Source organism: Conger conger, chromosome 11, assembly GCF_963514075.1.
Source record: "Conger conger chromosome 11, fConCon1.1, whole genome shotgun sequence".
In the NCBI taxonomy this organism is placed as follows: Eukaryota; Metazoa; Chordata; class Actinopteri; order Anguilliformes; family Congridae; genus Conger; species Conger conger.
The window spans coordinates 48,580,473-48,601,997 of record NC_083770.1 but is presented as its reverse complement, the minus strand read 5'-3'; the positions used below and the strand labels follow the sequence as shown (position 1 = coordinate 48,601,997).

Genomic DNA, 21,525 nt, shown 5'->3' with positions numbered 1-21,525 from the left:
CCCATTTTATACACACAACATGGTACAATAAATAAAAGGAGAAAATGTGTCAAATAAATAAAAAATAAACAAAAGGCGCAGGTCATGTGATTTGGGGGATTTCCAAGATGACATGCCTAGGCTTACGTAAGGAATGGTTTAGCCTTTTCCCGTGTTTCGATCAGATGCAGGTGCATTCCGTATAAACATTCCTGCGGCAATGCAAGGAATCGAAACTTAAAGTGCCAAGTGTGTAAATGGTAAATGGCAGGCATTTATATAGCGCCTTTATCCAAAGCGCTGTACAATTGATGCTTCTCCATTCACCCATTCATACACACACTCACACACCAACGACGATTGGCTGCCATGCAAGGCCCCGACCAGCTCGTCAGGAGCATTTGGGGGTTAGGTGTCTTGCTCAGGGACACTTCGACACCGCCCGGGCGGGGGATCGAACCAGCAACCCTCCGACTGCCAGACGACTGCTCTTACTGCCTCAGGTTGTGGTCCTTACAGGAGATACTTACACTGACCCATAGCCAGCATTTGTGCCACCTAATCTCTGCTCTCGATTTTCACAACGAATTCCATTCCATTCAGCTCTTTTCATCTCTTTCAAATGCTGGCTCGTGGCAGACTTCGTTTAAATGACGATGCTTTTTTCTTTGGGAACAGAAATAGCTCGCAATGGAAAAAGCAGTAACACACTGAGATGAGATTACAGCACCAAGACAATTCCCCGCTATGAATATGGTATGAAACAACAGTTTTGTGTGTGGGACTTGTTCTGGGGAAAACGCGACTGATGACTGCTTTAAGACATACGTGCCGGCAGATGGCGCAAGGTCGAACTACCACACAAAATGTAACGCTTGCAGTCAATTTCTCAAGCCCAAACAGTCTGTGGTCACGTCTTACGGAGCTAAACATGTGCAAGCGAGGATACGCTGTCATAAAGTGAACTACTGTAACGTTAGGGTAGCTTTTGGAAGTACACGCTTTGGGGCAGCCTGAAAACATTTGATATGTTTCGGGACGAGTCAGTGCAAAGTCACATAGACGCATGCGAGATCGTTTACTTAGACGCAAAGGAAGACTTATCGACAGATGTCACGCGCACTCTGACACTTGTAATTGGAAAACTTAAAGCATGCACAGGGTAAAGCAGTGTTTGGCTAGTTAAGTTTGGTCACTTTTACTTTGTTGTTTGTTTGTTTATTTGTTTGTTGAAAAAAAATTAAAATAATAATAATAATTAAAATAGGCCCTGGTCCTTATCTTTGTTGTACAGGTAGCAGTTGAAATTGTACTTCCCTCTAGGGTCTTTCAGCGCACTTATCCCTGGTTATGGGAATGCACTTTGTTGTACGTCGCTCTGGATAAGAGCGTCTGCCAAATGCCATGAATGTAATGTAATATAATATATTGATGCAATTGAAAAGAAAAAAAAAAACTCTTAAAGCCTCATTGTAGGAGGCCTATGATGATGAATATGCTGAAAAAATAGTTTTTTTAATGCTTTGGTGCTAATTTCTGTAAAAATGTACATTTCTTGCAACATTGTGCTTCCGAGAAAGAATACTCAAAGGCATTGCTGTGCTGGTTAGAAAACTAAAGCTTTATAGCTTACTTGCGATGATCACATAAACATATGCTGAACTTTTATTCTCATTTCATTCTTTTGCGACATTGACACAGAAGGATTTTGGATATGTTGGATATAGCCTTTGAATATCCCAAGCTGTGATGTCCTCATACCTTGTCTTCACTCTGGGCAGTGACATCCAGACCTGTTGCTGGATTTTCTTGGCTGCCTTCCATGCAGGCGTGTATCAACACGTGTGACGCTACTGTTCTCAATACAGAATGGTGACGTATTCATCAGATACAGGGCGACATTGGCTCAGGAGGTAAGAGCAGTCCCTGGCAGTCGGAGGGGCTCCGGGTTTGATTCCGCCCTGGCTGTGTCGAAGTGTCCCTGAGCAAGACACCTAACCCCCAAATGCTCCTGACGAGCTGGTTGGTGCCTCGCATGGCAGCCAAACCCCGTTGGTGTGTGAGTGTGTGTATGAATGGGTCAATGCGAAGCATCAATTGTACAGCGCTTTGGATAAAGGCGCTATATAAATGCAGACCATTTACCATAATCATTAGAGCATATGGGGAATGTAGTGCTAGATAATTGGGGGGTAGGGGGGGTTTAGTGCCTGGTCACACACTGAACTGAACTGAACACAACAGCGACACAATCACACAAAATAGTCACTGGAACTCATGTGAAATCAAGGGCTTATACTATCATTCCTGTATTTGAAAGGGGTTGGTCCTTCCATTGACCAAACATCCTCCAACTATCTAACACAAGTATGAAATACAGAACAACTAAAATGGAAGACTAATATCAAGGGTGTTATTTATGGCTGGATAGGGGAATTACATCCACCCCCCTCTCCCATAATATAGCACGACAACGATCATTTCATATAATAAAGGGATTTCATTTTGTGATTGGGATATATTGCATCTTACTCTGAAGTGTTTTACCATCGTAATTCACCGTAAACGATAATTTCACAGCTGTCCCAGGGCCTCACAACCCCCCTGGAAGGTTTCAGTTCTCGGGATGTATGCATTTCAACGTCCACCAACTCAAACTAAAGTTTCACACTCGGCTAATAACAAGACTTACATTGATTTGTTGAACTCTAATTGATTATACCCACTTGGCATCCCAAAGAGTACCTTGAAAAGCGCTCTATAAATGAAATGTATTATTATTATTATTATTATTATTATTATTATACTAAAAATATATTGGAGGAAATATCCTTACAACTGGTGGAAAGTTCTGATGTTATAAGATACAAAGGAGTTCTGCTTGAGGTGCATGTTCTGTGTACTCTGTCACCTCCAAATGCAGTGATGAAATATAGTGGAAGGCCCAAGGAATGGGGAGCTGGTGTTCTAAACTGATATTTACATAAAATCCTGTCTCGTGGGGGCCTGAAAATACATTTCCCACATGGTTGAATGGCAAACTTCACCATAATAATAATGTGTTATTTAGCTGATGCTTTTATCCAAAGTGACTTACAGTGGATTAGACTAAACTCAAATTATGAAATAAAACAAGTACTTGTCTTCAACATCGTTTGTTTATTCTTGCCCCATTACATTGCATTACATTGCATCACAGGCATTTAACAGACAGTCTTATACACAAACTTACACAAAACAATTATTTTGCATCACAGTTAGATATTTCTACTGAGGCAGGTTAACTACCTTGCTCAAGAGCACAATGGTTGTGTCTGACCTGGGAATTGAACCTGCAACCTTTAGGGTTACAAGCCCATGATATTACACTGCTGCTAATCAATATTGATGTAACTCAATTGTCTCAAACTCAATGCCATGGAGGGTCATGCGTATGCAGAGTTTTTCTTCCAGCCTCAAGATCTTGAGTATATAATTAGTTCAATTATTTGCTGAATCAGGGATGGAGGTTTGCACATAATGCATATGAAGAGAAATGTGTTATTTGTGCTGTCTATATAACAACTGTTGCATATATTCTGTGCTTAAATGCAGTTAAATGCATGTGCCTGAATGAGTCATTGGAATCAATTAAGGCAGCATTCATTGGCTGAAATTTAAACCTGCATACACATGACCCTCTATGGCAAGTGAGACCACTGGTAAAACATTACAATGCATTATATCACATCAGCGAACAGAAAATCTGGCCCTCAAATTCATGCTGGATTTTCTTTCCTCCCAGGCAATTAACTGAGGAATTAGTGCTACATATTAATTAGTGTAACACAGACTGCACACCTGACTGCCAGGTAAAGGGAGGGTGGAAAACCAGCAGTTATCTGGTGGACGGTGATATGACTATCCCTGTACTACTGGAAACCACAGGGTCTGTTGGTTTTTGTTGTTACTTAGCTCTAAATGAATCAATTAAAGCAGGTGATTACACAGTTATAGATGTACCGATGTATATCAGTGGTCTCAGACTCATTGCCATGGAGGGCCAGCTCTGTGTATGCAGATTTTCATTCCAACCAATTAATACTTCCTTAATTGATTCCAAATACTCATTCAGCCAAATGCATTTAACTGCATTAAATAAGCAACAGTTGTTAGAGACAACACAAATAACACCTTTCGCTTCATATACATTATGCGCAAACCTCCAGCCCTAATTCAGCAAATACTTGAACTAATTATATAATCAGGTTGGAGTAAAAAGCTGCATACACACGGCCCTCCATGACACTGAGACCACTGATATCATGATTCATAGTCTTTCATGATTGATAGGTGGCACAATACATAGATAATGACATAGACAAAATGATTCCTAACATTTTCTTTCACCAAAGCAATAGAGTACTATTGAAGAGAGTTGGAAACGAGGTATATGAATGAATACATTTTACAAATAGAATTCTGATTCAAGCTATTTCGGATTTTTGTTCAGTCAGTTAATAAAAGAAGCCGAGTGCAAAATACAGCAGAGTGCGCAGCAGATAAGATTCAGCAGCCCCCTCTCAGACGCAATGACTGGTGGATGGTGCTCCCGGATTTTATGCCGTAGTCCTGCAGTTTCGAGCCATCTTCCAGCGGCTTGCTTTCGTATTTCAAAAACTGTTGCTCGATAGGGACGCCCTCCTTATTTTGGACCTTGTGCTTGAACTGGGCGACGGTCTCTTTCGGGGAAACGTCGTAGGTGTGCGTCTGATTTTTCGTATTTTTCAGAAACACCTGCATGGGTTGCACGATCAGCACGACGACTGTGCATCCCGAATGTAGACCGTAGTCCCGCAGAGTTTTCGCATCGTCTTCCAGTTCTATCCTGCTGCCGTTCTGCGTACTCAGCCGCTGCTTTGCGCTGGGCACCTGCTCGCACTCCTGGATCATGGACTTCAGCTGTCTGACAGTAGTGTGAAGCGGCGCGGTCAGGGGGAAACTTTTCCCAGTGAAGAATGTGATCGTCAGCTCCATGACCACGAGATCTGATCCGAAACGAAACAGTGAAACACAAAATCAGCCTAACAGGATATGAAATTAATCGCTCAGTCATCGCAAAATATCATAGCCTATCTGAAAAAGAATTATTTTAAAGGGTTATTATGACTAACGGCTGTTTTCAATGTTTCAATTATGTTACGATGACAAATTACACAACAAGTGACATTAAAACCACAAGACCAGTCACACTCGTTGCACTGCTATGATGTTACACAGAGAGAAAGAGCTGAACTCACAAGATTATTACTTCTGGTAGAACAGATAAACGGCTGATGAGAAGATCAAATACGTCAATTATAATGACTAGGTTAGAATAGAATATTACCTTTTGAATAAATGTCTTTCGGAGTGTGGGGGTTTTGTCCAAACGGAGACGCTTGTGGATTCCGCCAAGATGAACAGGAGGAGAGAGTGATGGAGTTTATGAGCACGGCTCTACCTGGTGCTGTATTATGAACAGCTGAGAGACCCGCCCACTTTCCATACCGCATCGTTATCTTGAGATTCGTTTTCGAAACTCGAATCCAAACATGACGCTGACTTTCGATTTCCCCTTCTTGTTTGCGCTTTTGACTTTTCATGTCAATGACGTTATACTACAGTACGCCGTGCTGCTGTATTGGTCAACTCGGCTAAATCTAGTTCAAGTCCCATAACACAAAATCAAATAGGCTACACGTTTACTGGTATGTGCACTCATGCACCCTATATTATGTTCTTGTTCAGCCGATATTATGGAACATTATAACAAACCTAATGAGTATATATTAACACATGACTGAAACACGTGAATGAAACAGGTATATCCTCGGCCAAATGAAAAGCTTTCAGAAGCCACAGGAAAAAAGGCCACACAGATATCACATTCAAGGACAAGTTCACAAATACTGAAATCATGTTTTATTTAATGTATTCAAGAGGCACACAACGAATATTATATGTCAGACCACATAACTGAAGTCCTACTACAACGTGAAGCCTTGTTGTGCAACAACAACAAATTCAAATGATAGGAACACAGAAACGGATGCTTCAAGGCAGTGTATCGACCCCCTAAACCCTATTGTAATTATTGATTTTATTTTTGTAAAGGGAACAGCAGCCTAACATTAATGGGTATACAAATGTATTTGTGTATGTATTACTGTATATACCCATTTTATACACACAACAAACAATATATAAAAGGAGAAAATGTGTCAAATAAATAAAAATAAACAAAAGGCGCAGGTCATGTGATTTAGGGGATTTCCAAGATGACATGCCTAGGCTTACGTAAGGAATGGTTCAGCCTTTTCCCGTGATTCGGTGAGATGCAGCTGCATTCTGTATACATATCCCTGCGGCAATGCAAGGAATCGAAACTGAAAGTGCCAAGTGTTTACTGCGGTTGTGGTCCCAACAGGAGATACCTTACACTGACCCATAGCCAGCATTTGTGCCACCTAATCTCGGCTCTCGATTTTCACAACGAATTCCATTCCATTCAGCTCTTTTTTCATCTCTTTTAAATGCTGGCTCGTGGCAGACTTTGTTTAAATGACGATGCTTTTTTCTTTGGGAACAGAAATTGCTCGCAATGGAAAAAGCAGTAACACACTGTGATGAGATTGCAGCACCAAGACAATTCCCCGCTATGAATATGGTATGAAACAACAGTGGCAGTGGGAGCAATAATTATTTGATCCCTTGCTGATTTTGTAGGTTTTTATACAGCTACATAACGATGTAACGAGTTGACACAGGTGTTTTGGGTAATGAGTTGAGATTAGGAGTGCTTCTTAATGGAAAACTCACTGGTTTGTGGGAGCCAGAATTATTGCTGATTGGTAGGGGATCAAATACTTATTTCATGTGAAAATATGATATTAAATTAATACAATTTATATGATGTTGTTATTGTGGATTATTTTGTGATATTCTGTCTCTCAATGTTAAAATGTACCTATGATTAAAATTCTACACAGTTCCATTCTTTGTAAGTGGGCAAACCTACAAAATCAGCAAGGGATCAAATAATTATTGCTCCCACTGTATGTGTGTGGAACTTGTTCTGGGTAAAACGCGACTGATGACTGCTTTAAGACATACGTGCCGGCAGATGGCGCAAGGTCGAACTACCACACGAAATGTAACTCCTGCAGTCAATTTCTCAAGCCCAAACAGTCTGTGGTCACGTCTTACGGAGCTAAACATGTGCAAGCGAGGATACGCTGTCATAAAGTGAACTACTGTAACGTTAGGGTAGCTTTTGGAAGTACACGCTTTGGGGCAGCCTGAAAACATTTGATATGTTTCGGGACGAGTCAGTGCAAAGTCACATAGACGCATGCGAGATCGTTTACTTAGACGCAAAGGAAGACTTATCGACAGATGTCACGCGCACTCTGACACTTGTAATTGGAAAACTGAAAGCATGCACAAGGTAAAAGGCTGTACAATGGCATGCTGTGGCTGGTTTTCCAATTAGATGCATACAGCAAGCGACTCCGGGTCGGATCTGCCCCGATTTTGTCCCGAAGTCAGCCGGTACCGGCACAGATCCGGTCCGGAGTCACTTGCTATCCAGGTAGCTTGCTGGAGTGTTCAACAGTCCTAACTGTGCTCCAGACACTTACCGAATTGTGCGGCGAAACTCAAATGTATTTGAAAGGCTGAGACTGCTGTCTTGTCATGAACAGTCCCGTGCTGTTTCCATCCGTAGCAACAGCGGAAAGCGGGCCAAAGAGCGCTGCCTCGACGAGGCTTCGCAGCTGCTGAAAGGGGTCCAAACGAAACCGCTTCAGGCGCTGGAGATCAAACGCATCGTCCCCTTCGTGCGACTTCTCATCGCTATGCAACTGGACATGTTACACATCTCTACAGCCTGCCGGAAACTGGACCAGGTAAAGCTATGGGCGCTCCCATACAATGTTGTCGACAAGCTATTCTTTAGAGCGGTGATCTCCAACCCTGGGCCTGGAGAGCTACAGGGTCTGCTGGTTTTCGTTGTAACTCTGCACTTAATTACTGAATTAGAGCAGTTGATTACGCAGCTATCTCACCTCGCCTGGCTACCTGGATTTCAACAGGGTGCTGATTTTTAGCTGAAAACAAAAACCAGCAAACCCAGTAACTCCCCAGGACCAGGGTTGGAGACCACTGCTCTAGAGCTGTCAAATGATCTCAATTTATTGGTTTATTTTACAGCATAATCGTATATCGTCAATTTGAATTTTTACAGATGTTGCAACAGCTGTCAGAAGTCAATCATTCTCTTGTTCACGAAGAGACGAAAGTGTGTGTGATGACCCTGATTGATACAGAGCAGGTACCGTTAGATACGGAGTTGCTCACGTTTTCTAGAGTTTTACTGATCCTTCACTTTAACACAAAAATAATTTAACACTTTTTTTGCCGTTTTTGTCCGCTCTCAGATATTGTCAGTCAAGGACCTCCAAACAGGTTCGTTTCTTGTCCACACGAACACACCTATTTTTACAGCATTTTATTCATGGCTACATTAAATAAGTCGTACCGTGACTTCAAATTTGATACATATGGTTCCGACTTAGTTCTTAAACGTAAAGCTGCTGTTTTTGATCTCATTACAGTATGCATGTTCTTGGAAGACAGCTCCGCGGGCCGCGAGGTGTGCAGGCAGGCGTGCTCGTCGCTACTCGGCAGACTGGCTGACGTGTTTGCCGTGGCGCTGGAGCAGGAGGCGTCCAGAAACGGAGAATGGTGTTACCTAGCGGTCAAGGCAAGCGCGCGAAAAACGGCAGACGACGGAACCGAGAACGCCGTCGTCTTCATTTCATTTCCAAGGGAAATTAAATTCAAATATACAGAGTGTGGACAGCCAACACTGGAGTCTAGTATGAATATGTGATGATGTGGTGTGCCAGCACTCTTACTCTGTGGTTGTGTATCTTGTGGTATCTTGTGTGGTCGCACATATCCGCCTTGTGACATATGGTTGCTTGTTTCTGATTGGTCCCTCTACTCATAGGTATGTCTGCAGGTGTTCCAGCTGTTGCACAGGGAGGTGGCCCCCATGGTGTGGGAGAAGAAGTCTGAGCACTTGGCTGTGCAGAACATCCTAAAGCACTTGATGTCCATCATCCTAGGAGAGGTGTGCCCTGTGTTCCCTCGTTTGCGATGTGGGGTTTTTCGTTTTTCGGTCTCTGAGGTGAAATAACCACTGCTCTCCCCTCCTGGCCCTCTCTTGAACGTCCGTGGAAAAGGCCTGGCACCGGGATACTCGCCTCCTGTCAGGGACAGCGGTCTCCATGCTGATCAACACGGCTCCCCCGGGCGGGAGGGAGGGGGGCCTGGCGGCGTGGAGTCTGCTGCAGGTCTCTAGTGCAGGTGAGAGGGGCCTCCGACCCACAGCCTTAAGCTGCTGCAGGTCTCTAGTGCAGGTGAGAGGGGCCTCCGCCCCACAGCCTTAACCTGCTGCAGGTCTCTAGTGCAGGTGAGAGGGGCTTCTGAAACACAGCCTTAACCTGCTGCAGGTCTCTAGTGCGGGTGAGAGGGGCCTCCGCCCCAACGCCTTAACCTGCTGCAGGTCTCTAGTGCAGGTGAGAGGGGCCTCCGCCCCACAGCCTTAACCTGCTGCAGGTCTCTAGTGCAGGTGAGAGGGGCCTCCGCCCCACAGCCTTAACCTGCTGCAGGTCTCTAGTGCAGGTGAGAGGGGCCACTGACCCACAGCCTTAACCTGCTGCAGGTCTCTAGTGCAGGTGAGAGGGGCTTCTGACCCACAGCCTTAACCTGCTGCAGGTCTCTAGTGCAGGTGAGAGGGGCCTCCGACCCACAGCCTTAACCTGCTGCAGGTCTCTAGTGCAGGTGAGAGGGGCCTCCGACCCACAGCCTTAACCTGCTGCAGGTCTCTAGTGCAGGTGAGAGGGGCCTCCGCCCCACAGCCTTAACCTGCTGCAGGTCTCTAGTGCAGGTGAGAGGGGCCTCTGCCCCACAGCCTTAACCTGCTGCAGGTCTCTAGTGCAGGTGAGAGGGGCCTCCGACCCACAGCCTTAACCTGCTGCAGGTCTCTAGTGCAGGTGAGAGGGGCCTCCGACCCACAGCCTTAACCTGCTGCAGGTCTCTAGTGCAGGTGAGAGGGGCCTCTGACCCACAGCCTTAACCTGCTGCAGGTCTCTAGTGCAGGTGAGAGGGGCCTCCGACCCACAGCCTTAACCTGCTGCAGGTCTCTAGTGCAGGTGAGAGGGGCCTCCGACCCACAGCCTTAACCTGCAGCAGGTCTCTAGTGCAGGTGAGAGGGGCCTCCGACCCACAGCCTTAACCTGCTGCAGGTCTCTAGTGCAGGTGAGAGGGGCTTCTGACCCACAGCCTTAACCTGCTGCAGGTCTCTAGTGCAGGTGAGAGGGGCTTCTGACCCACAGCCTTAACCTGCTGCAGGTCTCTAGTGCAGGTGAGAGGGGTCTCTGACCCACAGCCTTAACCTGCTTCAGGTCTCTAGTGCAGGTGAGAGGGGCCTCTGACCCACAGCCTTAACCTGCTGCAGGTCTCTAGTGCAGGTGAGAGGAGCCTCTGACCCACAGCCTTAACCTGCTGCAGGTCTCTAGCGCAGGTGAGAGGGGCCTCCGCCCCACAGCCTTAAAGCTTGTGTGGTACCGTAGGGTAATGGGTCAGGAGCCGGGCTTGTAGCCTCAAGGTCGTCGGTTCAAATCCCAGGTCGGTCACAGCCGTTGTACCTTTGAGCAATCCACATATTCCTGTATGAATGGATATTTAATTACTGTATTTAAAAAAAAAAAAAAAAATACGTTTTTCAAGTCACTCTGGATAACAGCGTCTACTAAACGAAACTACTGTCTCTCAGAGCCCTGGCTGCTGTGTGTGGGGCGTCTGGGGGTTGACTGCGCGCCCAGGGGGTGTGATGGTGTGGACAGGCTGGCTGTGACCAGGGGCCTTCTCACCTGCTGCAGAAAGCACATCCTCACCAGCCCCCTGGACAACAGCCGGGTACGGCTCTCATTACTGCCATCTCCTTTACATCAGCATTCACCGACTGCGAGCATTATGTGACATAAAGCTCATGTATTAAAGCCACTGGTCTCTTAAGTACTTCCAGATAATTCATATAAATGTCTGTGTATATATATATGCATATAAACCTTTATTTGACGAGGAAGTCGCATTGAGATCAAAACCTCTTTTACAAATGAGACCTAGCCAAGACAGGGTCAAATAGCAGCATAACAGAGTCACAATCACGAGACCATTACAATACAGTACTTTGTATAAATAAATATTTAAACACAGTCCATATGTACAGATGATATGAACAGAGTGTATGGATATCCATACATTTGTGTGAATAGACAAAAAATGTTACCTGTGAACAGTGACAATATTTTTGACCCCTTTTCAGTTGTCACATGACTATCACCAGACCATATGATTGAAGTGTTGTCACTGCTCACGGTTGAAGTGAAATCATCCACTTGGGAGCGCAATAGCAGTGCTCTTCTTTGTCTGGAAGTGTCTGGGATCCCTTATCCTCTGTCCTAAATGACACTGAACTCGTCCTTTTCCCCATTGGGTACCCGCTGAAACAATCCCACCCACCGTCACAGACCTGCCTGATCCTGGACGGGCTGTTTCCTGTGGTCTCGGCTCTGTTTGAGGAAAACCTCGACTGCCACTACTATGTGTTCCAAGGTACCGTGAGTCTGCGCCGTTCGCAAGCTCAGGGGGGGTCTTTCCAGTCGCTTATTTTTTACCTCCTTGTGTCCTTTCCTTGCCACCTTTCCTTGTTCCTAGCTCCTCCCATTGGAGAATGCAAAAGGAAAGGAAGCGAAGAGAGGAACCACAGGTCAATCATTTATACATCACGCAAAAAAAAAACTTCCACAAAGGATGCGCTTGTGTTTTCTGGCTCAAGCCTCGCTCAAGCCTCCTACCTCCTGGGTCCAAGCTCCTTGAAGCAACAGGGTCGGAATGCCCTTAAAGATGGCAGACCTTGATTCTGATTGATTTCTGGGTCAGTCAAGTGCCGAGGAGACGAGGAAGGATAAAATAAGCGATTGGGATGTGCCCAGGGTCTCTCTGTGGGCTGATGGGCTGAACGCAGGGTCTGTCTGTGGGTTGATAGGCTGAACACAGGGTCTTTCTGTGGGTTGATAGGCTGAACGCAGGGTCTGTCTGTGGGCTGATGGGCTGAACGCAGGGTCTTTCTGTGGGCTGATGTACTAACCCCCCTGTCCTCTGTCTGGGTGCTGGCAGTGTTGACCCTGTGGCTGAAGAGCCTGAAGGACTGTCTGGAGGAGGTGTGGGAGGTCTGTGGCTCCCCGCTGCTGCGGGAGGAGTCCGGCCTGCCGCGGGAGGAGTCCGGCCTGCTGCAGAAGCTCACTCAGGTCATCTGGAACAGCGCGGAGAGCCCTGTGAGTTTGGGTGGGGACTGGGTGAAGCACAATTTCAGCCATATGCACACTCAGTCACCACTTTATTTGGTATTTTTTTTTTTTGCTGCTGTAGCAAATTCACTTCACTTGTTTGCTCTGAACAACAGCTGAACCTCTCGACCGTGTCTGCATGCTTTTATGCAGAGTTGCCGCCACAGGATTGGCTGATTAGATTGGATATGTGCATTAATGAGCCGGTGTACAGGTCTGCCTCACAAAGTGGTCCCTGAGTGTACGCAGAAGGTGTTTGAGAACAGAGTTGTCCTCCGTTCCCTCTTGCAGCTGGAGGGCGTGTCGGAGTTTGTGCAGAGCTCTTTCCGCTTGCTGCTGGAGATTTACGAGCTGGACCGCCAGCGCCTCGGAGACACGGAGAAGCCTCTTTACCTCGCCTTACTGCGGCGCGTCTCTTCCCTGCCCTGGGAGGCTAAAGCCAAATACTTCCCCCTGTCTGCGCTCCTCCCGTACGCCGGCACAAACACGGTGAGCACTGACCGCACAAGCTTGGCTAAAGCTTGCAGAGATCACGGGAAGTTGTCAAGAGAATACCCTTTACTTGTTCTATTAAACCTATAGTTTGTTTCCACAGTAATGCGCCTAACGCCGTTTAGGAGTGCTATCTTATTAAGCAGGGCATCCCGCAAATTGTGCTCTGGGTATTGACATTTCATGTCTGAAGATGGAAAAAAAAAAAAAAGAAGAAAAAAAAAAAAGTTCCTGTTATTGTTGACGTAGTTGTGTTGTTTGTACTCTTTTCTCTGACTAGGTACTACAGCAGTTTCCTGAGCTTCCGGGTCATCTCCTGAAGTGCCTCTCCACCAATCACCTGTCGCCGTGCGCCTCGGACGTCTACAAGGCCCTCCTCCAGCAGCAGCGGCGGGAGCTGTGTGGGGGCGTCGGCCACGGTCCCCCGCCCCCGGAGGCGGAGCTCGCCGCGGCCTGGGCGCGGCGCTGGCGCCCCATGGTTCTGGAGGCCCTGACCTCAGACGTGACCCTCCTGCAGAACAGCGCGTCCAGCTGCCTCCTGCCCCAGACCCTGCGCACGTTCCCGGGGGCCTTCCGGGCCCTGCTGGCCCCGCTGGAGCCCGGCAGGCCGGGGCACCTCCGCGCCTGGACCTGCGTGATGAGCGCCCGCCGGGCGGCGAGTGGCGCCTGGCCCCTGGAGGGCCCCCGGGCCGCGGACACCCTGCGTCTGGCCCTGGGCTCCCTGGACGACGGGGTTCGGCTGGCCGCCCTCAACCTCCTGTGCTGCAGCCCCAAGACCAGCCAGCCCCCGACGCCGGCCGAGCTCTCCGCCATGAGGGCCTTCCTGCCCCTCAACCTCAACAGCGAGTCGGCCCCCTTCCGCCAGCACCTCCAGGCGGGGGTGCGGAGGTTCCTGGTCCGGATTCGGGACAGCTGCCTGGCGCGTCTCAAGGCCAGGAAGGGGCGGGGCGGGGGCGGGGGCGGAGCCAGCCCGGGGAGGGAGGAGGATTCAGGATTGGAAGAAGGAGTCGGTGAGCCCCAGGGGATCATGGGAGATGGAATTAAGCGTTTTTCTGGCCTGGGGGCCTGATTTACTAAAACCTTTCAGCACATGCAAAATGAATAACGCAACCAATTGATGCAAAACAAATACCATGACCAGTTATTGGTTTGGCAAGGCGATTTTTGTGATTGGGGAGAATTTTTCGCTCTTCATATGAGGGTTTAATCTGTGACCTGGTTCTGCTTGCCTTTGTGTAGAGACGTCATACATGCACAAATTACAGTATTTAATCACCGTGTATTCATTGGCGAAATAAGGCCACTCACTGCATGTCCCTGGGAAAGAAAATACAAATCAATTGATAAAAACGTATGAAATAACAATATTGCACTGAATATGAAAATCGAGGGTTCTTTTAAACCTGTCCGTAAACTCCAGGACTTTCCTGTAGCCTAAGGTGTCATTGGTGTGTAATGTGTCTGAAGTGTGCTGACTTCAGTAAATGACCTCAGTAAGTGACCTCAGTAAGTGACCTCAGTAAGTGACCTCAGTTAGTGACCTCAGTAAGGACCTCAGTAAGTGACCTCAGTAAGCGACCTCAGTTAGTGACCTCAGTAAGTGACCTCAGTAAGTGACCTCAGTAAGCGACCTCAGTAAGCGACCTCAGTAAGTGACCTCAGTAAGTGACCTCAGTAAGCGACCTCAGTAAGCGACCTCAGTAAGTGACCTCAGTAAGTGACCTCAGTAAGTGACCTCAGTAAGCGACCTCAGTAAGCGACCTCAGTAAGCGACCTCAGTAAGCGACCTCAGTAAGTGACTGTGTTGCAGGTTTTGTGGACTGGCTGGCCCAGCTGCCCTTGGCCTGCCTGGCTCCTGGTCACAGTTTCCAGAGGAAGAAGACGGTTCTCCTCCTCCTGTCGGTGGTTCTGGAGACGTGCACGGACACCTGGAGCCCCGACAAGAAGAAGGGCCAGCCGCCAGGTGAGTATGGGGGGGGGGGGGGGTCTCCTATACTGAGATTTATCTTAACACCACTGACTTCCCCATTTCGAAGACAGACAAAGTTTTTTAGGATGTACTATCTTTAAGAAGTCCCTCAAAACTCGTCTTACAGAAGCTCCAAACTGTTAAACTCTTACTGAAAGGCAATTCACACTATGGGTCTTGGGACAGACGTAGAACAGAAAAATGAGTGATGACAACTGAAAGGAAGAGAGGAGGAAAAGGTTTTGTTAACTCTGCAGCTGGAATGTTGTGATCTTGACAGTCTGTTTGTCTGTTGGTCTGTTTGAATTTACACTGGGAGAGAGTAAAAACATATTTTACATTACTGGCATTGTGCAGACGCTCTTATCCAGAGCGACGTGCAATGAAGTGCAGATCAAACACAGGGACGAGTGCCACGAGGAGCATAGAGGAAATTAATATTTGGTCACTTAGGTGCAGCATAAGTAAACGATTAAACATTGTTTTTTTGTTTAATGGTTTTTTATTAACTAAGGAAAATCTTCCAGCCCTGTGAAATGGGGCAGCAGTTGGTCAGTTCTGAATGCTCCTTCGTTTCTCCCAGCGAACATGGCGGATTTGATCAGCTTTGCGAGACAGAGAGGACAGTGGGACTTCTTCTCCAGGCCGCGGCTCCTGGTCCTCGTCGGCTGTTTAGAAGACTCCACGAATGAGGTGGGCTCCTCGCTGAGTGTCTGTGGAAGAGCAGTCTAACAGCACCCCCTAGCGCTGTGAGACTAACTCAGGGATCCTTACGGTACTCATCATTGTGATGTTGTGTCATGGTTCTGGGTTGGCCTAGTTAGTTAGTGCCCGACAATCCTTACTAGTGCTTCAGCAATGTTGTGTATGTGTGCGCTTGATCTCTCTAGTCCGGGAGTGTTGTTCACCCGGTCTGTGTCGCCATTTTGTGTACGAGTGAAATGAATGCACATAAGATCTTATACCTATATTATCGGTTGCTGTGGATAAGAGGGTCTGCTAAATGAATGAATGAATGAATGTAAGTTAAATGAGGTAAAGGCCTGTGGGTTGTGGGTAAGGGGGGGGGTTGTGGGTTGTGGGTAAGGGGGGGGGTTGTGGGTGTGGGTAAGGGGGGGGTTGTGGGGTGTGGATAAGGGGGGGTTGTGGGTTGTGGATAGGGGGGGTTGTGGGTAAGGGGGGGTTGTGGGGTGTGGGTAAGGGGGGGTTGTGGGTTGTGGATAAGGGGGGGGTTGTGGGTTGTGGATAAGGGGGGGGTTGTGGGTAAGGGTGGGGTTGTGGGTTGTGGATAAGGGGGGGGTTGTGGGTTGTGGATAAGGGGGGGTTGTGGGTAAGGGGGGGGGTTGTGGGTGTGGATAAGGGGGGGGGTTGTGGGTGTGGATAAGGGGGGGGGTTGTGGGTGTGGATAAGGGGGGGGTTGTGGGTTGTGGATAAGGGGGGGTTGTGGGTTGTGGATAAGGGGGGGTTGTGGGGTGTGGGTAAGGGGGGGGTTGTGGGTTGTGGATAAGGGGGGGGTTGTGGGTTGTGGGTAAGGGGGGGTTGTGGGGTGTGGGTAAGGGGGGGGTTGTGGGTTGTGGATAAGGGGGGGTTGTGGGTTGTGGGTAAGGGGGGGTTGTGGATAAGGCGGGGGGTTGTGGGTTGTGGATAAGGGGGGGTTGTGGATAAGGCGGGGGGTTGTGGGTTGTGGATAAGGGGGGGTTGTGGATAAGGGGGGGGTTGTGGGGTGTGGGTAAGGGGGGCGTTGTGGGTTGTGGATAAGGGGGGGTTGTGGGTTGTGGGTAAGGGGGGGTTGTGGATAAGGCGGGGGGTTGTGGGTTGTGGATAAGGGGGGGTTGTGGATAAGGCGGGGGGTTGTGGGTTGTGGATAAGGGGGGGTTGTGGATAAGGGGGGGGTTGTGGGGTGTGGATAAGGGGGGCGTTGTGGGTTGTGGATAGGGGGGGTTGTGGGTAAAGGGGGGGTTGTGGGTTGTGGATAGGGGGGGTTGTGGGTAAAGGGGGTGATACCAGGCCCCTCTCTCCTCCCCCTCTCCCAGGTGCGTGAGCTGGCTGCCGGGCTGCTGCTGCGGTTCTTCCCCCCGGCCGTGCCCCCGGACCTCGGCGCCGCCCTGCTGGAGAGGGCCACACGGCTCCTGCGTAGCCCCCGCGTCACGGACGCCCAGACGGGGGCGCTGTCGCTCCGCACGCTGCTGCTGATGTGAGCGAACGCCCCGCCCCTCTGCCCCTCTGCCCCTCTGTCTCTCTGCCCCTCTGTCTCTCTGCCCCTCTGCCCCTCTGTCTCTCAGCCCCTCTGCCCCTCAGCCCCTCTGCCCCTCAGCCCATCCGCCCCTCTGCCCCTCTGCCCCTCTGCCCCTCTGCCCATCCGCCCCTCCGCCCCTCCGCCCCTCCGCCCCTCCGCTCGGCCCTTTTACTTTTATTATTTTTACATTTATTTCCCTTTTTCTCCCAATTTGGTAGCCAGTTGTACCCCGTCTGATCCAATTAGAGTTACTGTTAGACACACCGCCCACCCCCCGTCCCTCAGCATCCATGTCCTGTTCTAAAGTAAAAACATCACAGTAATATCATCATCAAATGACCTGTGATTCTGTAAAAACGCACCAAACGGAAACATCCATAACTTAGACCATAATTTAGACCGCAAGTTTGGATACTATATTAATTGTAAAGAAAGTTGAAAAAACCAAAGTGGTTAAGAAATGTAGACAAATGAATGATTGAAACAAATATTCAAAACAAATGTTTCTGCCAGCATTATTGATATTTAGACCTTTAAACCCTGTTTCGCAGATACAGATTAAGCCCTATTCCTCCATTAAATTATGAATGGAGATTCTCCATTCAGAACTCCATGCAGGACTAAGCTTAATCTGTGTCCATGAAACCGGCCCTAAATGTCTTTGGGGCCACCAGTATTTGGCTATAGTGCAGATGATTCTCTCTTGTCATCATCAGCCAATGAGTGCAGATGTGTTTGTTGTTGATGTGTGTGCTTATGACATACCCGACCTCTCGGTGAGACACTGGTGCTGTGGATAAATCAGCACCTGATTAACTCAGAACAATCACATTCCTGGTGAAGAGGGTTGAGTCCATTAAGCCACAAGCGTGGCCTCTGCTCTCTCTGCAGGTCTGGAGACGCCTCTGTGTTCCTGAAGCGAGATGAAGCTGTGGTCTGCGCAGACCTGCAGGGGGGGTTCAGGGAGGCTGTGGTCTGCGCAGACCTGCAGGGGGGGAGTGGGGAGGCTGTGGTCTGCGCAGACCTGCAGGGGGGGTGCAGGGAGGCTGTGGTCTGCGCAGACCTGCAGGGGGGGAGTGGGGAGGCTGTGGTCTGCGCAGACCTGCAGGGGGGGTGCAGGGAGGCTGTGGTCTGCGCAGACCTGCAGGGGGGGAGCGGGCAGGCTGTGGTCTGCGCAGACCTGCAGGGGGGGAGCGGGGAGGCTGTGCTCAGGCTCCTGCTTCAGGAGTTGGAGCAGCACTATCTGACCGCCAGCAGGGACATGCTCCTGGCCGCCAAGACCAGGCCCATACACGGTGAGGCCCGAGCCGTTATCTTTTCCTTATTAATCGACAAATACTGATTTCCAGATCCAAATCAATATCTGCGTGCTCCAGGGTTAGCTTTTATTGTTGAATATTATCCCCCGTGACATCAGCCAACAAAGTGCTCTGCCTCTGGTTCAGATATTATAACTGTTTTTCTTCCGGAAGTAAATTAAATGTACCAGGTGTTCCAATAGTGTAAGGTACGGTCATTCAATTCACACGGACTGGTTTGTGATGCTGAATCGGGCCTTTTGGGCTCTTGTTTGGGTCTGTTCTGCAGGGGTTCTGACCGCACTGCAGAAGTGTCTACTGGACAGTTCTGACTGCCTGGGTTCAGTGCAGAAGGTGGTACTCACCCTGCCTGTAGCGGACGCCATTTTGGATCTGCTGGAGAGGACCAGTTGCCTCCTGTTGGGGGTTCTGTATGGAGACGCAGCTGCGTGTGCAGATGAGAAAGGTAATCTCGCTCAGGACCTGGCTCGGAACTGGCCTTATTCTGCTGTGCCTGACTGCTTGTCAGTTGCACCGATCCTAATATTGATTAATCGGGTTTTTCTCAGCACAGTAATTAAGCTAATCCAGTATGCTTATGATTCGTGACTCAAGCTCAGGTCAATATGCAGTAATATGGTTTCGGCTGGGAACATGTAGCTCTTAAAACTTCAGCTGCCCTTACTAAAGGGGTCTCCGGTGTCTCCGTTACAGAGGCGCCCCCGTCTTTCTGTGACATGGGGAACGCCATTCGCTCCGTGATCACCCAGGGTGGGGGCCCGGGTGTGGGGGAGGACGAGGGGGAGGACGAGGACGAGGACTGTGTGCTGCTGTCCGAGGAGCACAGCCTGGTGCTCACCAGCTGCTGGGTCTCTCTCAAGGTCAGTGCCTCTGGCCACTTACACACGCATCTCTGTTCTATATCTATATATCTATATATCTATTCTCTATCAATGTAAGGGCCTCCAGCCACTCACACACACCTCTCTATTCTCTATGAAAGTGAGGGCCTCCAGCCACACACACACACACACACACTCACACACACCTCTCTATTCTCTATCAACATGAGGGCCTTCAGCCACACACACACACACACACACACTCACACACACCTCTCTATTCTGTATCAAAGTGAGGGCCTTCAGCCACACACACACACACACACACACACACACACTCACACACACCTCTCTATTCTGTATCAAAATGAGGGCCTTCAGCCACACACACACTCACACACACCTCTCTATTCTCTATCAAAATGAGGGCCTTCAGCCACACACACACACACACACTCACACACACCTCTCTATTCTGTATCAAAGTGAGGGCCTTCAGCCACACACACACACCTCTCTATTCTGTATCAAAGTGAGGGCCTTCAGCCACACACACACACACACACACACACACACACACACACACACACCTCTCTGAGGGCCTTCTGCCCTGCAGATTGAGAATCACACGCTCACCTTTGCCAGGCCTGTCTCTCCCATGTGTTTATTTTCTGTGCAGATTGTTATTGATCAGGCGAAGCAACCCCAGTTCCCTGTACGCTAATTGTCTTTTTGTTGTGACACAGTTCTTAATTACACAGCTGGATCAATAGACGGCCTTAATGCAGGAGAGAAAAGTGGCCTGCTTTACTTTACTGTTAAAACCGATACAACACTCTCAGTGTCTGCACTCCAGGAACAGGGTTACCTACTTCTGTGTCTGTTAGCTGCCGTGCCAACAATGGTTACAATTAATGCGTTTCTACTGTCTAGCATATTATTTATCATCAGAAAAAAATGTTGAATGTAGCATTTTATCTAAATTGTAAGTTATTTTGCAGAGGACAGTGGGTATTTGGCTATGTAGATAAATACAAAGTACAACTAGCTAGAAACAGTCTAAACATTGTCATGAGATGGCAACATGAAAGAGAACATTTTAATGTGGTCAAACATGATAAAAACACCTTATTTAGCTAACTGGCAAACTGTTGCTCTGGCATTTATGATGACAGTGCAATCACAATTTCGTCCAGGTTGCTGTTGGCAATGTATGTATGTAGAATTATTTTTTGTCACTACCTGAAGGTAAATTCACAAGCCTGAATTAGTTAGTGACCCATTAATAGAGCCGTATGTGTTCAATCAATGCACGTATGATTTAAGCTTGTGTGTTTCTGTCAGTATCGCTCTACGTTATCCATTAAGGGTGTTCACCGGGATTACTGTGTTACCCTGGGTGATGGTGGAAGCTACACGATCATCTTATCTGAGTATTTATTTATTATTATTTTTTTCCCCTTGAAGGAAATAGGAATTTTCTTGGGCAGTTTCGTGGAGAAGGCCATGGCAACACCCGGTTTCATAGAGTCTCCCCTGAGCACAGAATACCTGAAGAGGGCATCAACGGTGTTCAGGGATATCCTCCTCAAGTGTCGTCACTGGGTAAACACCACTCTCCCTGCGCCATGACAGCAGTGTTGTGTAATGTTTTGGGAAGTGGAATTGTTAGTTTGAGCTTGCAGGTTTGATTCCCAGGCGGGGTAGCTTGTACCCTGGATTCTCTCCGGATAGGAGAACCTGCTACGTGCCTAAATGCTAAATGTAAACATAGCTGGCAGTGGAACAGTTTCTGCCAAAAGTCTGCCTGTGCAACAGTGCCCCCTGCTGGCCCCATTCAGCAGTGCGTGGTCTGTGTTCCTTCTTTAAAGGGGGCGGTGGAGGGATGCTGTGTCGGCTTCACCAAGTTCTGCGCTGCTCTTTTGAGGGACAGCGATCCTGAGCTGCAGGAGATCCCTGCTCGCATGCTGAAGCAGGTACGCTCGCTCACGCACTCCGTAAACTGCGATCTGAATGGCTCTGCCATGATTGAGCCAGTATTATGTTATAGGGTAACAACTGAGGTGGCTTGGAATGGCCACTTTCAAACAGAACCTCCACTTAAGATTATGATTGGTCAGAAAAAGTAACTGACGATTAGTTTATTAGTAAAGCACATCCATGGAAATTGGGCGGTTCACTAGTTTATGAGCCTGTGTGTTAACATCAAAGTGAGACATCGGTGTTGTTATCCTCCTTTTTAGGTACCACAGGAGTAGTTTCAGAAGGC

General features: G+C 48.3%; 2 protein-coding genes across 2 annotated transcripts in view; one reads left to right on the top strand and one right to left on the bottom strand.

Annotated features, from left to right (window-relative positions):
* Positions 1-3,118: 3,118 nt before the first annotated feature.
* LOC133140472 (polyubiquitin-like) lies at positions 3,119-5,328 on the bottom strand. Its single transcript, XM_061260461.1, has one exon. It carries the CDS (start codon positions 4,993-4,995, stop codon positions 4,528-4,530), a length of 468 nt encoding a protein of 155 aa, XP_061116445.1. The 5' UTR covers positions 4,996-5,328; the 3' UTR covers positions 3,119-4,527.
* Positions 5,329-7,102: 1,774 nt separating this feature from the next.
* si:ch211-225b11.4 (tRNA (32-2'-O)-methyltransferase regulator THADA) overlaps positions 7,103-21,525 on the top strand; it is a 32,480-nt gene continuing 18,057 nt past the window's right edge. The window contains exons 1-20 of the mRNA XM_061259485.1: positions 7,103-7,447; positions 7,727-7,907; positions 8,246-8,332; positions 8,439-8,466; positions 8,616-8,764; positions 9,014-9,136; positions 9,249-9,372; positions 10,844-10,986; positions 11,601-11,685; positions 12,250-12,407; positions 12,711-12,908; positions 13,192-13,921; positions 14,722-14,874; positions 15,464-15,573; positions 16,914-17,074; positions 18,008-18,411; positions 18,704-18,880; positions 19,129-19,295; positions 20,724-20,861; positions 21,128-21,232. Of these exons, the coding sequence (XP_061115469.1) occupies positions 7,314-7,447; positions 7,727-7,907; positions 8,246-8,332; positions 8,439-8,466; positions 8,616-8,764; positions 9,014-9,136; positions 9,249-9,372; positions 10,844-10,986; positions 11,601-11,685; positions 12,250-12,407; positions 12,711-12,908; positions 13,192-13,921; positions 14,722-14,874; positions 15,464-15,573; positions 16,914-17,074; positions 18,008-18,411; positions 18,704-18,880; positions 19,129-19,295; positions 20,724-20,861; positions 21,128-21,232 (3,555 nt within the window). The 5' untranslated portion in view covers positions 7,103-7,313. The remainder of the gene's footprint in view (positions 7,448-7,726; positions 7,908-8,245; positions 8,333-8,438; positions 8,467-8,615; positions 8,765-9,013; positions 9,137-9,248; positions 9,373-10,843; positions 10,987-11,600; positions 11,686-12,249; positions 12,408-12,710; positions 12,909-13,191; positions 13,922-14,721; positions 14,875-15,463; positions 15,574-16,913; positions 17,075-18,007; positions 18,412-18,703; positions 18,881-19,128; positions 19,296-20,723; positions 20,862-21,127; positions 21,233-21,525) is intronic.

Coding starts and splice junctions, on each gene's coding strand:
- LOC133140472 (XM_061260461.1), bottom strand. CDS start 4,995: ATGGAGCTGACGATCACATTCTTCACTGGGAAAAGTTTCCCCCTGACC.